This window comes from Apis florea, unplaced genomic scaffold, assembly GCF_048593485.1.
Source record: "Apis florea isolate Af1SG1 unplaced genomic scaffold, ASM4859348v1 contig_2201_pilon, whole genome shotgun sequence".
NCBI lineage: Eukaryota > Metazoa > Arthropoda > Insecta > Hymenoptera > Apidae > Apis > Apis florea.
Genome location: NW_028256542.1, coordinates 505,077 through 523,748, shown reverse-complemented (window position 1 = coordinate 523,748; position 18,672 = coordinate 505,077). Strand labels below are relative to the sequence as shown.

General features: G+C 21.1%; 9 protein-coding genes across 16 annotated transcripts; 5 read left to right on the top strand and 4 right to left on the bottom strand.

Annotated features, from left to right (window-relative positions):
- Positions 1 to 232: 232 nt before the first annotated feature.
- bai (transmembrane emp24 domain-containing protein bai) lies at positions 233 to 2,801 on the top strand. Its single transcript, XM_003692576.3, has 5 exons — positions 233 to 974; positions 1,222 to 1,366; positions 1,493 to 1,563; positions 2,249 to 2,375; positions 2,484 to 2,801. Exons 1-5 carry the CDS (start codon positions 804 to 806, stop codon positions 2,603 to 2,605), a joined length of 636 nt encoding a protein of 211 aa, XP_003692624.1. The 5' UTR covers positions 233 to 803; the 3' UTR covers positions 2,606 to 2,801.
- Positions 2,802 to 3,008: 207 nt separating this feature from the next.
- On the top strand, positions 3,009 to 3,993 carry LOC100864785 (uncharacterized). Its single transcript, XM_003692577.3, has 2 exons — positions 3,009 to 3,373; positions 3,722 to 3,993. The coding sequence occupies exons 1-2, from the start codon at positions 3,202 to 3,204 to the stop codon at positions 3,790 to 3,792; spliced, it is 243 nt and encodes an 80-aa protein (XP_003692625.1). The 5' UTR covers positions 3,009 to 3,201; the 3' UTR covers positions 3,793 to 3,993.
- A 1,004-nt stretch (positions 3,994 to 4,997) lies between these two features.
- On the bottom strand, positions 4,998 to 6,577 carry LOC100871375 (mpv17-like protein 2). 2 transcript variants are annotated; one of them, XM_031915684.2, is made up of 4 exons: positions 6,114 to 6,577; positions 5,545 to 5,987; positions 5,325 to 5,450; positions 4,998 to 5,221 (listed from the first exon to the last, which is right to left on the bottom strand). In XM_031915684.2, exons 1-4 carry the CDS (start codon positions 6,136 to 6,138, stop codon positions 5,207 to 5,209), a joined length of 609 nt encoding a protein of 202 aa, XP_031771544.1. In that variant the 5' UTR covers positions 6,139 to 6,577; the 3' UTR covers positions 4,998 to 5,206. The 2 variants fall into 2 exon arrangements, with proteins under 2 accessions (XP_031771544.1, XP_086773498.1); XM_086917372.1 differs by lacking the exon at positions 4,998 to 5,221 and having other exon boundaries at positions 5,298 to 5,450.
- A 145-nt stretch (positions 6,578 to 6,722) lies between these two features.
- On the bottom strand, positions 6,723 to 8,214 carry RpL37-1 (ribosomal protein L37-1). Its single transcript, XM_003692582.4, has 4 exons — positions 7,845 to 8,214; positions 7,231 to 7,366; positions 6,950 to 7,034; positions 6,723 to 6,841 (listed from the first exon to the last, which is right to left on the bottom strand). Exons 1-4 carry the CDS (start codon positions 7,845 to 7,847, stop codon positions 6,790 to 6,792), a joined length of 276 nt encoding a protein of 91 aa, XP_003692630.1. The 5' UTR covers positions 7,848 to 8,214; the 3' UTR covers positions 6,723 to 6,789.
- On the bottom strand, positions 8,002 to 12,441 carry eIF2Bgamma (eukaryotic translation initiation factor 2B subunit gamma). Of its 4 annotated transcripts, none has more exons than XM_012484962.3 (5): positions 12,330 to 12,441; positions 9,114 to 9,797; positions 8,715 to 9,027; positions 8,379 to 8,605; positions 8,002 to 8,290 (listed from the first exon to the last, which is right to left on the bottom strand). In XM_012484962.3, exons 2-5 carry the CDS (start codon positions 9,788 to 9,790, stop codon positions 8,134 to 8,136), a joined length of 1,374 nt encoding a protein of 457 aa, XP_012340416.1. In that variant the 5' UTR covers positions 9,791 to 9,797; positions 12,330 to 12,441; the 3' UTR covers positions 8,002 to 8,133. The 4 variants fall into 4 exon arrangements, with proteins under 4 accessions (XP_012340416.1, XP_086773496.1, XP_012340415.1 ...); XM_086917370.1 differs by lacking the exon at positions 12,330 to 12,441 and adding an exon at positions 11,916 to 11,939; XM_012484961.3 differs by lacking the exon at positions 12,330 to 12,441 and adding an exon at positions 9,972 to 10,142.
- Trmt6 (tRNA methyltransferase 6 non-catalytic subunit) lies at positions 10,233 to 11,797 on the top strand. Its single transcript, XM_012484960.3, has one exon. The coding sequence runs from the start codon at positions 10,233 to 10,235 to the stop codon at positions 11,643 to 11,645; it is 1,413 nt and encodes a 470-aa protein (XP_012340414.2). The 3' UTR covers positions 11,646 to 11,797.
- beta3GalTII (beta-1,3-galactosyltransferase 6) lies at positions 11,957 to 13,503 on the top strand. Its single transcript, XM_003692581.4, has 2 exons — positions 11,957 to 12,915; positions 12,997 to 13,503. The coding sequence occupies exons 1-2, from the start codon at positions 12,188 to 12,190 to the stop codon at positions 13,280 to 13,282; spliced, it is 1,014 nt and encodes a 337-aa protein (XP_003692629.1). The 5' UTR covers positions 11,957 to 12,187; the 3' UTR covers positions 13,283 to 13,503.
- Ing5 (inhibitor of growth protein 5) lies at positions 12,189 to 16,251 on the bottom strand. 2 transcript variants are annotated; one of them, XM_086917371.1, is made up of 5 exons: positions 16,029 to 16,251; positions 15,374 to 15,826; positions 15,116 to 15,294; positions 14,949 to 15,046; positions 12,189 to 12,536 (listed from the first exon to the last, which is right to left on the bottom strand). In XM_086917371.1, exons 1-5 carry the CDS (start codon positions 16,063 to 16,065, stop codon positions 12,530 to 12,532), a joined length of 774 nt encoding a protein of 257 aa, XP_086773497.1. In that variant the 5' UTR covers positions 16,066 to 16,251; the 3' UTR covers positions 12,189 to 12,529. The 2 variants fall into 2 exon arrangements, with proteins under 2 accessions (XP_086773497.1, XP_012340452.1); XM_012484998.3 differs by lacking the exon at positions 12,189 to 12,536 and having other exon boundaries at positions 13,632 to 15,046; positions 16,029 to 16,237.
- A 77-nt stretch (positions 16,252 to 16,328) lies between these two features.
- Positions 16,329 to 18,636, top strand: Ykt6 (YKT6 v-SNARE homolog). Of its 3 annotated transcripts, none has more exons than XM_031915699.2 (4): positions 16,329 to 16,761; positions 16,863 to 17,097; positions 17,163 to 17,434; positions 17,531 to 18,636. In XM_031915699.2, exons 2-4 carry the CDS (start codon positions 16,908 to 16,910, stop codon positions 17,669 to 17,671), a joined length of 603 nt encoding a protein of 200 aa, XP_031771559.1. In that variant the 5' UTR covers positions 16,329 to 16,761; positions 16,863 to 16,907; the 3' UTR covers positions 17,672 to 18,636. The 3 variants fall into 3 exon arrangements, with proteins under 3 accessions (XP_031771559.1, XP_086773495.1, XP_003692631.1); XM_086917369.1 differs by having other exon boundaries at positions 16,551 to 16,654; positions 16,812 to 17,097; XM_003692583.4 differs by having other exon boundaries at positions 16,551 to 16,761; positions 16,900 to 17,097.
- The last annotated feature ends 36 nt before the right edge of the window (positions 18,637 to 18,672 follow it).

Below are 18,672 nucleotides of genomic sequence, written 5' to 3'. Positions count from 1 at the left end.
TTTTATTCTCTTCCTTTTTGTTTTTATACTTAAATCTGGTATTTTAGAAATAATGTCTAATTTTTGAACTATTTCTATTTTATAGTTGTTGTTTTATTTATATTTACTTTAAGCAAGATATGTTAATTAAATGTATTATCATCATTTCTCTTTCAAAATTATAATATATTTTAATTTTTAATTTTTTCTTTGTGAAAATTCGACTTTATAATCTTTAAGAGAATGCTCTCGTAATATGTAAAATACAGTACTTGGTATACATTTACAAAATATAATAGAATATTTGTTCTTATTTATAATTATTTCTTTTTTTTAATTTTATATTAAAATCTAATTTTAATTTTTCATCATTATTTTTACTGCGATTTTATTCTGAATAAATCAATAACGTTGAAAATAATACGAAAATGTTAAAAGAAATCCTAAAATATGAATTAGAAAATATATTAAATTAAGTCTATACTAACTAAGTCTATATTATATCTTATCTATGGTAAATCTAAGAACATAAATAAGATATGTATCTAGTCTGCATACATAGTTATACTTTTGATTTCTTGTATAGATAATTCAGTATAAAAACAGCATAAAATCTTATAAAATAATAATCTATTCTGAGCTTTGTCTATGGTAATATTTTGAATAATTAGTATAGTATTTTTCATGTTTTTGTCATATCACGAATCACAAATTGTTTGAAATACTTAATGGCTGCCAACTCATCAATATATTGATGGTTTATCATTTATATTAAGTATTGCTACAAATTTTTATTAAAGTTAATTAATATAGTTTTATGAAAAATGCGAATTATAATATTCATTTTCGTAATGTTGCTCGCGTATGTACATAGTATACGATTTTACCTTGAACCGAATTCAATGAAATGTTTAAAAGAAGAAGTTCAAGCAAATGTTTTACTTGCTGGAGAATATGAAGTCTCTTTAGCATCAGCCGTTAAAACTGAATATGTTGTAAGTTTCACCAATTTTTTATAGTATTTATGTTTGAAATGAAATAAATATAATCTATTAAGGTTAAGATTAGATTAGGTTAACTTTTCACATATGGTACTTTATATTGTTTTTCAATTATTTAAAATAAAATTTTCGACTTTTTAATAAATTTTATTAACAAATTATAATGAGAATTACTAATATTTATATATTGCATATATTCATATATCATATATTAATTATCTTTTTATACTTAATTTAATAGGTAAAAGATTCAAAAGGAGATATTCTTTCAAAAAAGGATGATATTCCCCATGGAAAGATATTGAAATTTTCATTTGTCACAGAAACTTATGATACATTTGAGATTTGTTTTATGGCACATGCCATACAACCGTCTTTTTCAGGCAGTATGCACTATAAACAAAATTATATTTATTTAATAATTTATTTAATAAATATATTTATTTAATAATAATTTATTTAAAATTTTTATCTTAATTAAAAAATGTTTTTTAATTAAATATGTTTTTTAGATATTAAACAGATTAAACAAGAAATTTATTTAATTACAAAACGTGGAATCGAAGCAAAGAATTATGAAGGAGTAAGTTCTTTAAATGATTTTATTATTTATATATTTCAAATTTCAAATTATTTTTACAAATTTTAACAAATTTAATTTTTAAATAATTTTTATATTTTAAATTCATAATTTTTATCTATCAAATTTATTTCAATTTTAACAAAATATCTATTGAATGTTAATAAAAATTGATAATCTCTAATCTTGTTACAAAAATATTAAATTTTTTAAAATAATTTAAAACATAATATTAATAAAAACAAGTTATATTTATTTTCTTTCTTCCATTTTTCAATTTATTTTATGGATTATTAAGATCTATTTTCTTAAGTTGATTTTAAGAATAATCTCACAATATTTTATGTTTTTTCTTTGTTTTACAAATATCTCATATTAATACAATTGGTAGTAAAAGTATGGTAGTAAGGTTTTATTAATGTGGCTTGTAATAACATGAATTTTAACATGAATTAATAGAAAGTTTAAAAAATTATAAGAATAAAGAGTTCACGCATTTAAAAATTATTTTGCATACATAAATAAAAGTTGCATATTATTTATGATAAATATATTAACACGAAAGATAAATTTTCCACATTTTACAATTAATAACATAATCAATATATAATCTAAATGATTTCAATTAATGATTTTAATTTCTAAATTTTAAAATAATAATAATATCATCTACATATTTTTATTTAAGATTGGTGAAGCAGCAAAACTTAAACCTTCTGAAGTTGAATTGAAACGTCTTGAAGACTTATCTGAAGCTATTGTCCAAGATTTTGCTCGAATGCGAAAGAACGAAGAAGAAATGAGAGATACAAATGGTAATAGAAAATTATAAAAATTAAATAATAAATATAAAATATAATTTATATAAAAATAAACATAACAAATTTTATTAAGTAATAGATTGATTTTTATTCAATTTTCAGAAGCAACAAATACTCGAGTATTGTATTTTAGTATATTCTCCATGTGTTGGCTTCTAGGACTCTCAATTTGGCAAGTTCTTTACTTAAGGCGCTTTTTCAAAGCAAAAAAACTTATTGAATAATTAGAAAAAGAAAATAATGAAAATTGTCAAAATTCTTACAATTTTTACAATAAACCAGATTTTATTTATTCTTTTTTTTTTCTCTTTCATAAATAAAAAATAAAAAATTCAATATCATTAAAATTGTAGGAAAATTGACTGATTTAAATTTTGTATACTCAAATTTGATTAAAAAATAAATAAGATTATACTTAAATAAGTATATGTAATAATTAATTTACTAAATTTTTATTCCTTTAACATATCATTAAGTTTAATAAATTTCTATATTAATTATTTCCTTCTTAGGAAAAAAAAATTATAAGTTAATTTATTTAAATATTATTTAAATATAAAAATTCATTCTGTATTTTGTATATAAAATTATAATAAAAAATAATTTTTCATAATTTTCATTATCTAAATATAAACAATAGTTTATCTTCTAACATACTATTTCAAAAATTTATATGGTAAATCGAGTTCGATTTATTTCGATCTATTATGAACAAAAATGTCAGTTTAAACATAACCTATATAAAATTAGGCTTATTCTTTTGAAGAAGTTTCATCATATAGATTTTAATATTTTATTGTATAATTATATAAAGTGAAAAATGCAAGAAATATCTACAGTGAGAAATATAATTAACAATCGAAATCGTGATTGTTTAGGTTGTAGAATTTTCAGTGGTTGTGGTCTTATTGGTTCTGGTTTATATGTTGCGTATCATTCAAAAAAATTTCAGAAAAAGATTGGAAAAACTATTATGTATTCAATTGGAAGCGGTAATGTATTTTTTTTTTCTATTTTTATACATAAATTTTAACGTAGATTTTTTTGAAGTATTAATATTCTATTTTTATACGCTAATAAAATTAAATGACTTTTTAAAATATTATTATTAAAAATCATTTAATAATGAACTAGAAATAATATTATTTATTATTTTTATAAATTTATTTTAATTTTAATTTTAATAGAATAAATTGGTTTTAAATACTTAAAATTTTAAGGTTAAAATTTTATACGCAAAAATATACTTTTAAAATTTATTAATATTAAATGTAATTTTACTTTATTTATTTACTTAAATTTATATAACTTTATTCATTTTTTTTATAAAATTTTTACAGCTTTAATGCTTCTTGGTACTGCTCGAATATTGGATCTCCCTCCATTTCGCAAACAATTTAACCAAGGATGATTATAAATGAATATTATTCAATTTTCGTTTCTTATATAAATGTTTTAATATCTTTTTGTTATCTGTTTTGATATTTTTATTAAAATATAAATCTACAACTGTAGCTTAAACAATTTTAAATATTTATTAAATCTATATAGTTATTTTAAAAAAATGCATTTATTTTCGTATTTTTATATAAAATAAAATACATTTAATTTATTTAATGTATTTGTTTAATTATAAACTTTTATGAATATATAATTTGTTTATAAATTAATAAAAATCGATATAATGAATCAATGCAATTTCTATTATAAATAATATATAAACAATCAGTTGGTCCATTATCATTATAAATTATATTTTGATTCAATTGAATTTAATTATTTACTATTATTATATATTATTATAATTATTACAAATTGTTAAAATTTTTACCGAAAATTTATATCAGAAACTATTTAATCAATCACGTTATTATTAAGAAAAATTTTGTATATAATTGTCAGTATTACCTAATTTATATTATTGATTACAAGTTAATAGAAATTATTACATAAAAGAAATAAAATATGTATAAAAATTATTCATTGAATTGAATTTTCTTATTATTTTAATAAAAAGCGTTGATATTTATTTAAAAACTAAAATCTTTTCTTTTTCTACATGTATATCTTTTATATTCCATGTATACAATGTATATATGTCCTGTGTATACTTTATATATTCTTTAATATTTATTTACATTCTATTGTAATATAATTTTGGAAAATGCATCGATATCTATATAGCAGTCATATTTATTGTTAGCTTGGTTTATTATTAATATTTACACATCAATAATCGGTGTTTGTTCACTGGCGACTGACGGCTTAGAAGGCTTGGTAATCCCATTGTCGCCAAATGACAAATAAACACTGTCACTCTAATAAATATGTTGCATCCGATGGACTATTGTTACGGGCGATAAGGAATAAATATTCCTACAAGATGCATCAGACTTATTTGCACATTGACAAATATTGATAAACATTGTTTGGACTTAAAAAATAAACCTAAAGGATCAAAATTTCGAAACTTCTAATATTATAGTAAATCTCGATAATAAAATAAATATATTGAAATATAATAACGTATCATTTAATTTTCAATTAATAAATACTAGAAAATTGTTATTTAATTCCAATTAATAAACAATAATAAGGTTTAAAAATTATAAACGATTTTTTTTGTATAAAAACAAAAATTTTTTTATTTTTTGTGATAACATTTTTTTCATTGAATTTATACATTATACATTATTATACATTGAATGTTATATTATATATTATTCGGTGGTATTTATATTTAAAAATATGTATATTATAAAATATGGAAAATCATCTAAAAAAATTATAATTTGTACAATAGACTAGTTTTGAAATGTTTATTATTAATACTGCACGTCCTACAAAGAAAATCAGAGAATTAGAGAAAATAATAAATATAATATATTAAATTATATCGTATTATCGAAAGTATTATTATGAAAAAATTAAAAAAAAACTTACATATTTCATATATGACAGAAAAATGTCATAAATCATTGTCATAAAATTAGTATATAATACTCTATAGCGAAGCGGTATGAAGAAAAAATTTACACATTGTGTTGGAGGCCAAAAACAGCAATCAACCTGAACATAAGTAGGATGAAAGGAAAACTATAATTACATATTTAAATATATTACTAGAAAGAGTAATAATAGTTCGGGAAAACTAAATATGTACCTTCCACGTGTCGTATAATTTCATTTTCATCTCTTCATGAATCTCTTTCATGTTATGATGTTCTAAAAGGCCAAGGCCAATAAAAAATATTCCTAGACAAATTGGGCTGGCAATAGTTTGATCTAGACAAGTTTTTTTAATAACGGATGCAGCATTTTTTCCGGGCAATATCTTTTCCAAAATCATATAGAACCAATGATGAAAGGGACCTTGAAATAGGCCCACAATCATCATGTTTTTAGTTCGCACATAATCGTGCATATAAATATCAGAAATCTTTAAATTATGAAATTTTTGTTCTATATCTGGAGATGCTGCCATTACATAAGTTCTATTTGGTAAATATTTATATTTTTTTAAATATTCATTACGTTGTTGAATAATATCTGCTACTGCCATCATTAAGCCACAGCTCACAGTGTTTGTGACTAGAAGATATTTACCTATAATTTTTATATCTTTATCTAGACTCTTTAATTATCAATACAATTTGAACTTAATTCAATTATTAACACAATTTTAAGAAATTTTAAGTTAAATTTAATATATCAAATATTTATAACGCTTACCGAACAATTTCCTCCAAACAGTCATTGAATTTAAAATATTTCTATAATCTATTAAATAATTCTTATTAATAAATCATCTAATAAATTTCTTATTATTGATTTATAATTTTTCAAATATATATGTTTTTTATCTTAAGAATATTTTTCTTTCTATATTTTATTTAAAATATTAATTTTGCTAAATTTTTATTCGTTTTTTCTGAAGATAAAATTGTGGTCTGAACATGATATGATAATATACCGTTTGAATTAATTAAAGAATAATAATATATATATATATTAGATTTTAAAAACAGATATTATCACTTTGCAACATAAATCTACGCGTTACTGAATAGAAATTTGCGAAACTGTAGTTTTTATAAGACAGAATGTAATCGAAAGTTGTGCCGCGTTTGCGCAGTAAGTAATGCCCCCACCATTCACTTTTTACTTATTTAAACATTTTTTTTTCGATTTTTGTTTGCTAAAAATATAAATAATATAAATGATCTGTTACTTAATCACAATGAGATTCACTAATTCATGATCAAATTCTCATAAAAATATTATTTTTAATACTATTTTACTTTAAAAAAAACTTAATTTAAAACATATAATAGGCATTCAGACTTTTTAAGTTATTTATTAAATGTCAAATTTTTATAGATATATAATACAATAGTAAAAATTAAAATTATTTAGTTTGAACTGATTTAGGTTTTGGTAAACCTTCCCTAAATCCATTCCTGAAAAAAATGATATAAAAAATAATAATAGAAAAAGTTTTGATTGTTTATTTGAAAATCAATATTTAATTTTTCCACTATTTATTATAAGTTTATATTTAAACTTACTTGAATTTACGACGTACAATCTTTAAATAACGCATACGACCAGTTCCTGTAGTCTTCCTTCTTTTAGCTTTCACAGACCAATTATCTATAAATTAAGATAATATGATAAACTATTTTTTCAGAAATTTATGATTAATATTTTTAAAATACAATTATATTTTACATTAAATACGTATATTGAGTTCAAAAAGTCATTTTTTTAAATTCTTTGTTTTACTCTTTTAACAATGAAAAATAATTTTAAAAAAAAGTTGTAGAAAATATAATTTTAAAAATCTTACACGATCGCATTTTCTTCTGAGGATATCCACATTGAGCGCATTGTGATTTTTGAATATGGTATGAACTGCGACCACATCGTCTACACAAAGTATGTGTTTTATTTCGTCGCTTACCAAAGCTCGATGTACCCTTCGTCTATAAATATTAATTTAATTTAAAATTATAAAATTTTTAATTATAATTAAATATATTATTATAATATAAATTTTTAATCATATATTATTAAAATTATCTCAGAATTTAAAACTCCAATTTTATAAACATTCAAAAAAGAATATAAACGATTGAATTATTACATATATTGAGTATTAGAAATTTATATTTTTATATATAATTATAATTTTCGATAACTTCATTGAAAATATTGATTTTTCTAATAAAGTAATAAGCAATTTTTAAATCGAAATAAATCTATTATTCAATCTCAGAAATATCATATAACCTCAATTGTCATTTCATATTAATAACACATTTATTTCAAATATTTATAGCAAAACTATAATTTTAAATTATTTTTACATACAATAAAAAAAAGTTTTAAATATTTTTCAAACAAATAATTTTTACGATTGCTTTATAATATTTAGATTTTAAAATATTAGAATGCACTTACCATATTGCATGAAGAAGTAACATAAAAGAGATGGTTAGTTGTTCCAAAACCTTATGTTCCTTCGTCCATACTAACGAAAACAGAGGTTCTCATTCCAAAAATAATTCTTATTACAAAAATTATTTTTTGTTTTATATAATTATATTATAAAAATGCGTTTTATATTATTTTACTTTTATTTCCAAATAGCATAATTTTAATTATAACTTTTGCAAACTCTTATAAAAACAAATTAATTCATACTAAAATGAATAATATATTTAATAATATATTTAATATTTGTGAATAATTAAATTACTATTAGGTCATTTGAATCAGTAAGTACTTCACGAGAATATTGACTACCAGATGTTACAACATGCATAGGACCAATTATACAATCTTTCAATTCACTGCCCTCTTCAATAAAACAACCATTGCACAATATGCAATTATGTATTATGCATCTGTAAAAAAATATTTATAGATAGCATATATTCTTTTTATAATTAAGAAGTATTATAAATAAACACAGTTAAATTATTTAAATAATACCGTTGCCTGATTGTTACAGCTTCCATTAAAACACTTTGAGATATTCTAGTCTTTGATTCAATAGTTACGTTTTGTCCAATATGAGTATTTTTAATAGATGTTTTATCATCAATAAATGAATTATTATTTATACGACAATCTTGCATTTGTGTGCTGCGTATTATTGCTGTAGTTGCAATATTTGGTAATGATTGTCCATCATTATCTTCATTCCACCATTCTGATATCTATAATAATATAATAATATAATCTATAATAATATATAAAATTTTAATAATCAATGAAATATTTAAAATAAAATTATTTATATATAAAATAAATTGTTATTAATTTCACCTTAGTATTAGCAAAATGATACATCTGTATAGTATTTGTTCTCAAACCAAATTTTCCGTTACCAATATAAGCGTAACATCGTATTATATCTCCGTGATATGCATCTTCTATATCAGTATTATGATCATTGAATGCTGACATTTTTCTAATTAATTCATCAAGTGGTTTTTCAATTGCAAAACGATAAACATCTTCCTTTAAATTCATTTGTACTATAGAAGTATTTTTATCATCTAGACATTGTTTGGGAGGTTTCGAAAATTGTTTGCTAACGATATACGGAAGAAGTTCTCCTTTTAATGTAGTAAAATTTCTAAAAAAAAAAAAAATAGTTCATTATTAAAAAATTAAAAAGTTGTATTATTAAAATCTTTTTTAATTCTATTTAGTTCTACTAACTTATTGTGTACAAGAAAATCTAAAACCCATTTATTAATAACATATAAATGGGAATCCATTAATTTTGAATGCATAGTAAAACTTGGATGTTTTTTGAGTAATGTCTGTGTAATTTTTATTGTTTCTTCGAAATCTGATGCAGATGCTAAGAAAATTAAACGACCAGTTTCATTACAGATACCAATTAAATCAGTTTCAGGCTTTTGTTTGTTTTTTGGACCTGGAGTTATAAAATCATCTGGTACTTTAGGAACAGGCAACATTAATGCTGTAATACTAGCATTATGTTTTCTATAAAGGTTTAAAATTTCACATATATCAATATCAGTGATTAAATCACAAGAAATCACTACAAAATCTGTATGAATTTTTTCATGAATAAGTCTAATAGAATCTGCTGTTCCCATATCTTCTGCATTTTTGACAACAACAATATCTGTCTTAATTTTAAGATTTAAATCACATAACGTTAATGAGATATTGTGTTCCATATATTCAGATATAATAACAATAGCTTCTTTAAAGCCAGCCCGTTCTAATAATTGAAGAGGATACCAAATCATTGGTATATTTCCAATTGGTAATAAACATTTATATTGACCTCGAGTAAGTTCAGTCATACGAGATCCTCCTCCTGCAGCAAGCACAATTGCTTGAAATTCTTTATAAGGGTACATTCTTCACCTATTACAAAACACATGTAATAATAATATAATTAAAATATGAAAGGAAAAATTATTTATATATCAAAATTAAATAATGTTTGTTTTAATAGTTTTAGAAACACAATAAAACGTATAATAAATATAATAAAGAAAAAAGAGAATAAAATCTTTATTATTTTCTTCTTAGCATTACATTAATAACCTCTAATAACAGGTGATACGCGTGTGTCTTCAATGTCGTGTTGATTAACACTCATGTGTTTAGGTTAGATCAAGTCGTATCTCAAATTCATTTGTGACTGTATTTTAAAATAGAAATTGTAAAATTTCATCAAAATAAAATATCATAAATTTATTATAGGAAATTTAAACAAATTTAATTCGAAGAATACTCGAAGTTATAGTATTTTTTAAGAAGAATTATCAAATCAAACAAAAGAGAAAATTAATAAATATGTGTGAAAACGAAGATAATATAATTACTATAGGAAAATATGTAATAGTAAAAAAATTAAATTTCAAAAAAATTTATAAAGTAACTATTGATGGCACTTTAATGTTGGGAAAAGATTTAGTACAAATGCATGAAATTATTGGAAAACGTTTTTGGACCACTTTTGAAATGATACCAATGAAAGACAAAAAACGAACATATTTTTTAAAAGAGGTATTAGAAACAGAATCATTAAATGATTTATTAAATGAATTACCAAGTGGTACTGATAATCGTTCTATAGTTGATGATGGTAAGTCACAAAAACTTTCTAAAGAAGAAATATTTCAACTTCAAGAATCGGGTAAAAGTAGTAAAGAAATAGTAAGCAGCCTGATTGAGAATAATAAGTCTTTCTTAGATAGAACAGAATATTCTCAAGAAAAATATTTGAAAAAGAAGGAAAAGAAATATTTTAGATATATAACAATATGGAAACCAAATATAAGTTCATTGCATGATATATATTTTAAGCTAGATCATAATAAAATTGGAAATTTAAGAATGGATTCTTTGTCGCAATTATTGTCATATAGTGATGTTCAATCAGATGGATTATATATATTATATGATAGTGGGTCACATGGCTTGCCAGCTGCTGCAATGTTAAATAGAATAGGTTCAAATACAAAAGGATATTTGATCAATTTGCATCCTGGAAATGTTCCTCAAGCTGCTCTTATTCATGCCATGAATTTTTCTACAGAACAATTAACAAGATTAATTAATGTTAATATTTACAGTTTTTTAAGACTATATTATCAAGGTGAAAATGCTGTTTTAAATAACATTTCAAAAAAATGTAATTTAAAACATAATGATTTGTTAAATAAAATAAAAGAAGATGAAAGTAAAAATAATAATGAAAATCACATCAATAATAAAATTTCGCGAATAAAAGAAGAAAATATTAAAGAACGAAATTCGGAAAATGTTAATGAATCAAATGAAATGATTGATCATAGCATAGATAGTAATTTAAAACGCAAATTAAATGAATGTAATGAATGCAAATTTGCAGAAGTAACGCCTGCAAAGAAACCAAAATGGTTATTGGAAACGCAACATGCAGTAGAACTTGTTACAAATTCTAAAGCTCGGGGATTAGTTATTGTTGCTAAAGAACATCCTTTAAATATCATTATTGCTCTTCTACCATTTTTAGGAGCATCTAGACCATTTGTAATTTATCATATGTATCGAGAATCATTACAAGAGACTTATATGATGTTAAAACAAAAACAAAATGTTATTAATCTAAGACTTTTTTCTAATTTCTTACGCTCATATCAAGTATTATCTGATCGAACACATCCTGATATTTTAAGTAGTGATACAGGAGGTTATTTATTAACAGGATATTTAGTTCAATAAGAAATAATATTGAATATAAAATTTTATATATTTAAAAATCGAATTCATAATTTAAATAAAATTTATGCGATAAATATAATAATTATATACTTTTTATAAATGCTTTAGATTTAAATTAATTTTTGGAAAAAATAAAGAAATATTATTTAATATTTTACGTGTGATTTATAATTATAACACATTCAATAATTTTTTTAATTTTATTAAAAATTTATCTTTATATTTAAAATTTTTTATAATAATAGTAGAGATAATTTTTATATCTAGTACTTATTTAATAGATTTTAACAGCTGATTTCCTTGTTAAGAAAGTTAGGTTTTTCTATATCAACTAGTTCTGGCGATTTTTTTTATAAACTTCATTTAAATTTTACATTATATTATAAAAAGAAATCACAAATTTTAAAATGATTTTAAAATGATTAAATAATATATTCTATTAAAATTTAAGAAATAAGTATTTGAAAAAATATCAAATTTTATATATATAAAGATAACATTAGAGAGGTTAAGAATGTGAATAAAAACGCATTTACGCAAATATGGATTCTGTGACACTTTTACCATTAAAATCTTCATCGAAAAGTTTATTCATGATGATTAAGAAAAAATTTCACATAAAATTAAATATTCCAATTTTGTTAATCATATTGTTGATTATTTTATTATGTGTACATTATTTACCTTCTACAAAGTGTTCTTCTAATGAACAAGAAGCAAAAAATAAAATAAAAATTAGATTTATAATACTTATACTTTCCAGTCCTGATAACTTAGAACGAAGAGCAACTATTAGAAAAACATGGTTGGCACAAAAACAAGCCTCAGTCAAACATTTTTTTGTAATAGGAACTTTAGATATATTGCCAGAGCAAAGAGAAACTTTACATTCTGAAAAACAAAAATTTAATGATTTACTTTTATTATCAAGGCTACCAGATTCATATGGAACTTTAACAAAAAAAGTTTTATATGCATTCAAGGAAACTTATGAATATTATGAATTTGATTTCTTAATGAAATGTGATGATGATACATTTGTTTTGATACATAAAATTTTAAGAGAGTTAGATAAATGGGAAAATAAAGGAACAAAAAAAGAATTATATTGGGGTTTTTTTAATGGAAAGGCACAAGTTAAAAGAAGTGGACCATGGAAAGAGATAGATTGGATATTGTGTGATTATTATCTTCCTTATGCACTTGGAGGAGGATATGTTTTATCTTATAATTTGGTAAAATTTATTGCAACAAATGCAGATATTTTCAAGTAAGATTTTGAAAATATAAAATTTAATTAGTATTGAAATATTATATAATATATATTTTCTATTATTAAATATATTTTTAGATTATACAAAGCAGAAGATGTATCTGTTGGAGTTTGGATAGCACCTTTGGCAAATATTGAAAGAAAACATGATGTACGATTTGATACAGAATATAGATCACGTGGATGTTCTAATCAATATATAGTTATGCATAAACAGACTATTGAAAATATGAAAAATATGTATGAATATTATCAAGCATCTGGAGCATTGTGTATAAAAGAAATAAGAAATCGTATGAGTTATCAATATAATTGGACAGTTCCACCTAGTCAATGTTGCAATTTACAATCTGGCATTCCATAGCAATTAAAATTCTCTTTTTCTTTTTTTTTATATATATTTGATCTTCTAGTCATTATTTCATGTTATATATTTATATTTAACCAACTAAATATGTTGGTAAGTACTTATAAATATTTTATTTATATATGATTATAGTAATGTAATCTAAATAATAGTATGTTTCATAATTTTTATAAGTTAATTAAAGAATGAATAATAATAAACACATGAAATACTTCGAATATTATTATATTAAAATATATTATTTCATTAATACTTATTTTTTATAATATATAAGTTAAACATATTTATAATTATTTTTTATATATATGTTTAAAATAGAATTAAAAATATAAATAGAAATTAAAAATTTGATTTTTGTAAATTAAATATATTTTTCTCTTTATATATGTATAGTATACATACATACATGTGTATATATGATATATATACATAAAAAAAATTTACTATATATATATATATTCATTTACATTTATAAAATATAAAAAACAGCAATATTTTTTCTATTTTAATACAATAATTATGTAGAATAAGATATTATATTTCAATTGAGCAAATCACAGATATTCAAAAATGAATTTTTGTTAATTTATAATAAATTACTACTTTTATCTAAAAGAAATAATAGAAAGACAATAATAATCATACTCGATTTTTTTTTCTGTGATAAGCTATTAATTTACTGCATTTTCATTACATCTTATATTGCTGACATAAATATTATTAAATCTAATATTTAATTATTTTTAATAAAAATTATAATAAGAAATGTAAATTACTTTTAAAATAAAATATTTAATTTTTTTTCTTTTTTCAAAAAGAAGTAAATATTTTAAGAATAATTTTTCCTAGCAATATTAGTTGTAATGTAAATCCAATTTTTTAATATACTTTTTTTATATACATATATATATTAATTATATGAATAATATACAATCAGTCGCAATAATATTAATACATCTTGTGAAGTTTAAATTACTAATAAATTACATCATCAAAATCAATAATAATAATAATGTTTTATATGAAGCACTGTATATATGTATATATATATATATATATATATATATATATATATATATATATATATATATACATATATATATATATATATAAAATAATAATGGATTATATATGGAGCAATTTTTTTATTAATAGAATATTATTTTGAGGATATAAAATCAATCCTTAAAATTTCAATATTATTCGTTTTTTAAACATAATTTTATAATAGATTACGAAATATTAAACTATAAAATATTTAAGTTCTGCTTTATTAAAAATTTTCAATTGAAATTGTATATAAAACAAGTAAAAATAATAAAAATTTGAGGATTGTTTTGATATACTCAAGAAAATTTTCTGTTGAAAAATAAATTATTCTACATATAATCTATTATGCTTTATATACATAAAAATTTTCATTAAAATCAGATTTTTCAAAATACTAAAATATTAAATTTCTTACTGAATATTTTTGTGACTGATTCTATATACTTTTTTTTTTTTTTTTTTTTTTACAAATTTCCTATTTGTTTATCTTTATACAAATCAGCTCATTTTCATGTTAAACCATGAAAAATATTGTATTATAATTTTAGTAATAGTGCATGAATTTTTTTTTATTTTAAAATAAATCAATATTGTTTCATTTCATAAAACTTACTTCTTTTTTCTATCTTGTGTACATTTTGGACAATACCATTTTCCTTTAGGTTTTGTAGTTAATCCAACACATGCAAAATGGAACCACTCTATAGGACACTATATTAACAGAGAATATTAAAAATTACAAATATTTAAATAAATTTAAAATAAATAATATTCACTTACATCTGGATTATCACAACCTATCATTTCCCCATAAGAAACTTGATGACATAGGCAATAAGTTGGTTCATTAGGATCAACTGGCATATCTAAAACATCTGCTGGATGACCAAGTGCAGTAGAGTCTACTTGAGCACCACTTCCTACAGCTCCAGCTGATGAAGCAGAAGCAACAGATCCTCCTAAAAAAATATATTTAATATAAATAATTTTTTTTAAAAACATAGATGAATCAAAAAATATAATAGTAATTAATTTTACCTTTTTTCTGTTTTTTTCTAGCTGTTTTTGATTCATCTTCACTGTTAGTACCTGCAGCACCTTTCTTTCGTTTTTCTTTTTCTTTTAATTTTTTCCTACCCTTTTTACTAGCATTATTCTCTTCTTGTGCCCTACTACTATTTAAAGCTTTATCTTGTATTTCAGCTTCAAATCTAGCCAAATCAGAATCTAATCTCCTAATATGTTTATCAACTAATTCATATGTTTGTATTGCTAATTGAACTTTATCATCACCATATTCCTTTGCTTTATTAAACAAATTTTGAATATGAGTCAATTGTTCCTTTTTCTTTTCTGGGGATTCTTTCTTTACATTTTTTAAATAATCATCTGCTAATTTATCTATATCTTTCATTAATCCTTGTGCTCTAGCATCAAGATCTCGCATTAAAGTGAAATTTCTTTGTAATTCAATAGGTAGATGTTCCAAACCTGGTAAAATGAAATTAGATTAGCAGAAAATATTTTATAAACAGTATTAGAATAAGAATTAGAATGGTATTACAGAATGTTGAGTCTTTCATTATTACTGTATTTATTAAATAATATAATTTGAATTAATTCTACATTTAATATAAATGTAAAAAAATATAATTTCCTTTATTTTTTTTAGCAAGAAAAATTGAATACTTACTGTCTAAATAATGTTCTAGATACAATGCTGTTGTCATGTTTATTGTCACTTAAAGAAAAATGTAAAAAGATTATATTTTATGTTAATATTAGAATAATTTTTTGCATAAAGATTTAAAAATGATATTATTAAAAAAATATGTTAAACTTCTTGAAAAGAAACGATCAATGATTATAAGATGCAAAGCAATATATATTACTGACATGGTTACCAACTCTACATTATCATTGCTTAATTTCCTGGCGGGAAACTGCAATTTGTCTAATATTCAATAATTTCATAGAAATTATATAAATAACTAGAAGTATACCTTATAATTAATATTAAAATGTGATTTTATATGATTATAAAAAGTATTCTTAGATCTTTTTTATTATAATATATAATATTTCATAAATAATGCATAATTTAAAATTATTGTAATATATTTTTATATAATGTATTATTTATTAATTATGATATGTATTATGTGATATAATTATTTATTATGTTCATATAACGTAAAATAAATATATGAAATTCATAACGAAATGTATGATCGATTGAGAATCATATTATAAATAAGGAACATGGCGGTTTCTTTTTTACTAATATCAAAGTAGGTGTAGTCGTAAATGAAACTAGAGGTAATTATTAAATTTTTCTTAGGAATGAACAAAAATATAATAGTAAATATAATCTGATGTGTTTTGTTCAATAAAACAAATTTAAATAAAAATATATATTATTTGTGGTAAGTTTAATGTATATTAGTGTCATATAATAAAATATTTTCTTTAATAGCGGTGTATCTGAAAAATTAATGCAATAAATCTTTTTTTTGCAAAATATTAGACATTTAATACAATTATAAAGATAAATCATTCTGCAGCTTAGAAAATGGTAAAGTTATATGCGTTGTCAGTTTTATACAAAAATCCTACGTCAGCGACAACGTTGAAAGCTGCTTATGACGTAGATAGATTTTCGTTTTTTCAAAGAGGAAGTGTAAAAGAATTTATGACATTTATAAGTAAAACTATTGTGGAAAGAACTCAGAATTGCTCCAGACAGAGTGTAAAAGAAGGAGGTATTTGTGAAAACATTAAATTTTATATGAAATGTTTAAAATTTTTTGATTGTATTGTTTTGCAGATTACATGTGTCATGTGTTTGTACGAGCAGATAATCTTGCTGCAGTACTTATATCAGATCATGAATATCCTAGAAGAGTAGCTCATACGTTAATTACAAAAGTTATGGATGAATTTGCATCTAAATATCCACAATCTACATGGGATACATTAAATGAAGTTATGACTGATTTTGCACAGATAAATGTATATTTAGCCAAATATCAAAATCCTAATGAAGCTGATGCTCTTACTAAAATGCAAAATGATTTAGATGAAACAAAGATTATTTTAGTAAGTATAAATCTTAAATTACCTATAAAGATATATGTTTTAAATTAATTTAATTAAAATCTAATAAATTTAATTTATTTTTTATGCATTTTCTAGCATAATACATTAGAAGCTGTTCTTAAAAGAGGTGAGAATTTGGATGACTTGGTTTCTAAATCACAAGGGCTTAGTGTTCAATCAAAAGCATTTTATAAAACTGCACGTAAAACTAATTCTTGTTGCAGTTTAGCCCCTTAAAATTTTTGTTATTAAAAATTACTGATATATTTCAGTGAATATTATTGTAATTTTGTAATTTTAACTCAAAATGCAAAGGAATTAGTATCATACAAATTTTATTAAAAGGAATAATTTCTAAATTGTATATGTAATTAGCATCATGTGGTAAAATTCAATATTTTGTGTATAAATTTATTGTATATAAGATATATGTATTAATGCACTTAAATGGTGTATCAGGTTACTGCCAAACTCATTTAATTGACTTCAATATTTTCTATTGATTCATAATTATTTTTTTTTTCTTTATAAAAGCTTGGTTGTAAAAAATTGTGCTATAGTTTGTGCATAGAAACATTTTGATTTTTATTTTATTTATATATTGACAAAATTCAAAGGAACATTGTAAAATAAAGTTAGTCATTATTGAAAAATAATTATATAATATAAATATAATTGTTATGTTTATTTAAATGAAGTGATAATGAATTTAATAATGAATTTCTTCATTATTAAAAAATGAAAAAATATAGTTTTATAAACAGTTATTTTAATTTTTATTTACAATATAATATAGTATAATAGTGAATGAAGAATATTTTTGCTATTAAGAATGTTTTTTTCTTATCCCTTGATCTTTTATGTTTTTTTAAATAAATATTAAATTTCATAAAATTAAATTGTTTAATACAATTAATGTAAATTAAAAAAAAATTGAAATTAAATTATAATATCATGAATATAATTCTATAACTATTGCTAAAGCATATAAAAATGAAATTGACATATTTTTAAATTAGTTCATAATTTTTATAAATTAATCTTTCTGTGTATGTGTATAAATTATATTAGTTTTAAAGATAAAATTCTAATTTATAATAGTTTTAGTTAAATATATGTTTATATGCGCATATATATGCATGAAAAATTATATATGTTTATTTATGTAATTTTGAAAATATATTTATATTTTTAATATGTTATATTTTTAATATTTGTTTTCTGATATAAAAATAAAA

What these genes read in the sequence shown, in the direction of transcription:
- beta3GalTII (XM_003692581.4), top strand. Translation starts at nt 12,188, where the DNA reads ATGGATTCTGTGACACTTTTACCATTAAAATCTTCATCGAAAAGTTTA. An exon ending in ACAAATGCAGATATTTTCAA is followed by an intron (nt 12,916 to 12,996) that starts GTAAGATTTTGA and finishes ATATATTTTTAG; the next exon opens with ATTATACAAAGCAGAAGATG.
- eIF2Bgamma (XM_012484962.3), bottom strand. Translation starts at nt 9,790, where the DNA reads ATGTACCCTTATAAAGAATTTCAAGCAATTGTGCTTGCTGCAGGAGGA. An exon ending in GATTTTCTTGTACACAATAA is followed by an intron (nt 9,028 to 9,113) that starts GTTAGTAGAACT and finishes TTTTTTTTTTAG; the next exon opens with AAATTTTACTACATTAAAAG. An exon ending in ATCATTTTGCTAATACTAAG is followed by an intron (nt 8,606 to 8,714) that starts GTGAAATTAATA and finishes ATATTATTATAG; the next exon opens with ATATCAGAATGGTGGAATGA.
- RpL37-1 (XM_003692582.4), bottom strand. An exon ending in TCAGAAGAAAATGCGATCGT is followed by an intron (nt 7,035 to 7,230) that starts GTAAGATTTTTA and finishes CTTAATTTATAG; the next exon opens with ATAATTGGTCTGTGAAAGCT. An exon ending in ATTGTACGTCGTAAATTCAA is followed by an intron (nt 6,842 to 6,949) that starts GTAAGTTTAAAT and finishes CATTTTTTTCAG; the next exon opens with GAATGGATTTAGGGAAGGTT.
- LOC100871375 (XM_086917372.1), bottom strand. Translation starts at nt 6,138, where the DNA reads ATGACTGTTTGGAGGAAATTGTTCG. An exon ending in TGTTTGGAGGAAATTGTTCG is followed by an intron (nt 5,988 to 6,113) that starts GTAAGCGTTATA and finishes TAAAAATTATAG; the next exon opens with GTAAATATCTTCTAGTCACA. An exon ending in AATTATACGACACGTGGAAG is followed by an intron (nt 5,451 to 5,544) that starts GTACATATTTAG and finishes ACTTATGTTCAG; the next exon opens with GTTGATTGCTGTTTTTGGCC.
- LOC100864785 (XM_003692577.3), top strand. Translation starts at nt 3,202, where the DNA reads ATGCAAGAAATATCTACAGTGAGAAATATAATTAACAATCGAAATCGT. An exon ending in TATGTATTCAATTGGAAGCG is followed by an intron (nt 3,374 to 3,721) that starts GTAATGTATTTT and finishes AAATTTTTACAG; the next exon opens with CTTTAATGCTTCTTGGTACT.
- bai (XM_003692576.3), top strand. Translation starts at nt 804, where the DNA reads ATGCGAATTATAATATTCATTTTCGTAATGTTGCTCGCGTATGTACAT. An exon ending in ACAACCGTCTTTTTCAGGCA is followed by an intron (nt 1,367 to 1,492) that starts GTATGCACTATA and finishes TATGTTTTTTAG; the next exon opens with ATATTAAACAGATTAAACAA. An exon ending in AGAAATGAGAGATACAAATG is followed by an intron (nt 2,376 to 2,483) that starts GTAATAGAAAAT and finishes TTCAATTTTCAG; the next exon opens with AAGCAACAAATACTCGAGTA.
- Trmt6 (XM_012484960.3), top strand. Translation starts at nt 10,233, where the DNA reads ATGTGTGAAAACGAAGATAATATAATTACTATAGGAAAATATGTAATA.
- Ing5 (XM_086917371.1), bottom strand. Translation starts at nt 16,065, where the DNA reads ATGACAACAGCATTGTATCTAGAACATTATTTAGACA. An exon ending in TAGAAAAAAACAGAAAAAAG is followed by an intron (nt 15,295 to 15,373) that starts GTAAAATTAATT and finishes ATATTTTTTTAG; the next exon opens with GAGGATCTGTTGCTTCTGCT. An exon ending in TAGGTTGTGATAATCCAGAT is followed by an intron (nt 15,047 to 15,115) that starts GTAAGTGAATAT and finishes CTGTTAATATAG; the next exon opens with TGTCCTATAGAGTGGTTCCA.
- Ykt6 (XM_031915699.2), top strand. Translation starts at nt 16,908, where the DNA reads ATGGTAAAGTTATATGCGTTGTCAGTTTTATACAAAAATCCTACGTCA. An exon ending in ACAGAGTGTAAAAGAAGGAG is followed by an intron (nt 17,098 to 17,162) that starts GTATTTGTGAAA and finishes ATTGTTTTGCAG; the next exon opens with ATTACATGTGTCATGTGTTT. An exon ending in ATGAAACAAAGATTATTTTA is followed by an intron (nt 17,435 to 17,530) that starts GTAAGTATAAAT and finishes TGCATTTTCTAG; the next exon opens with CATAATACATTAGAAGCTGT.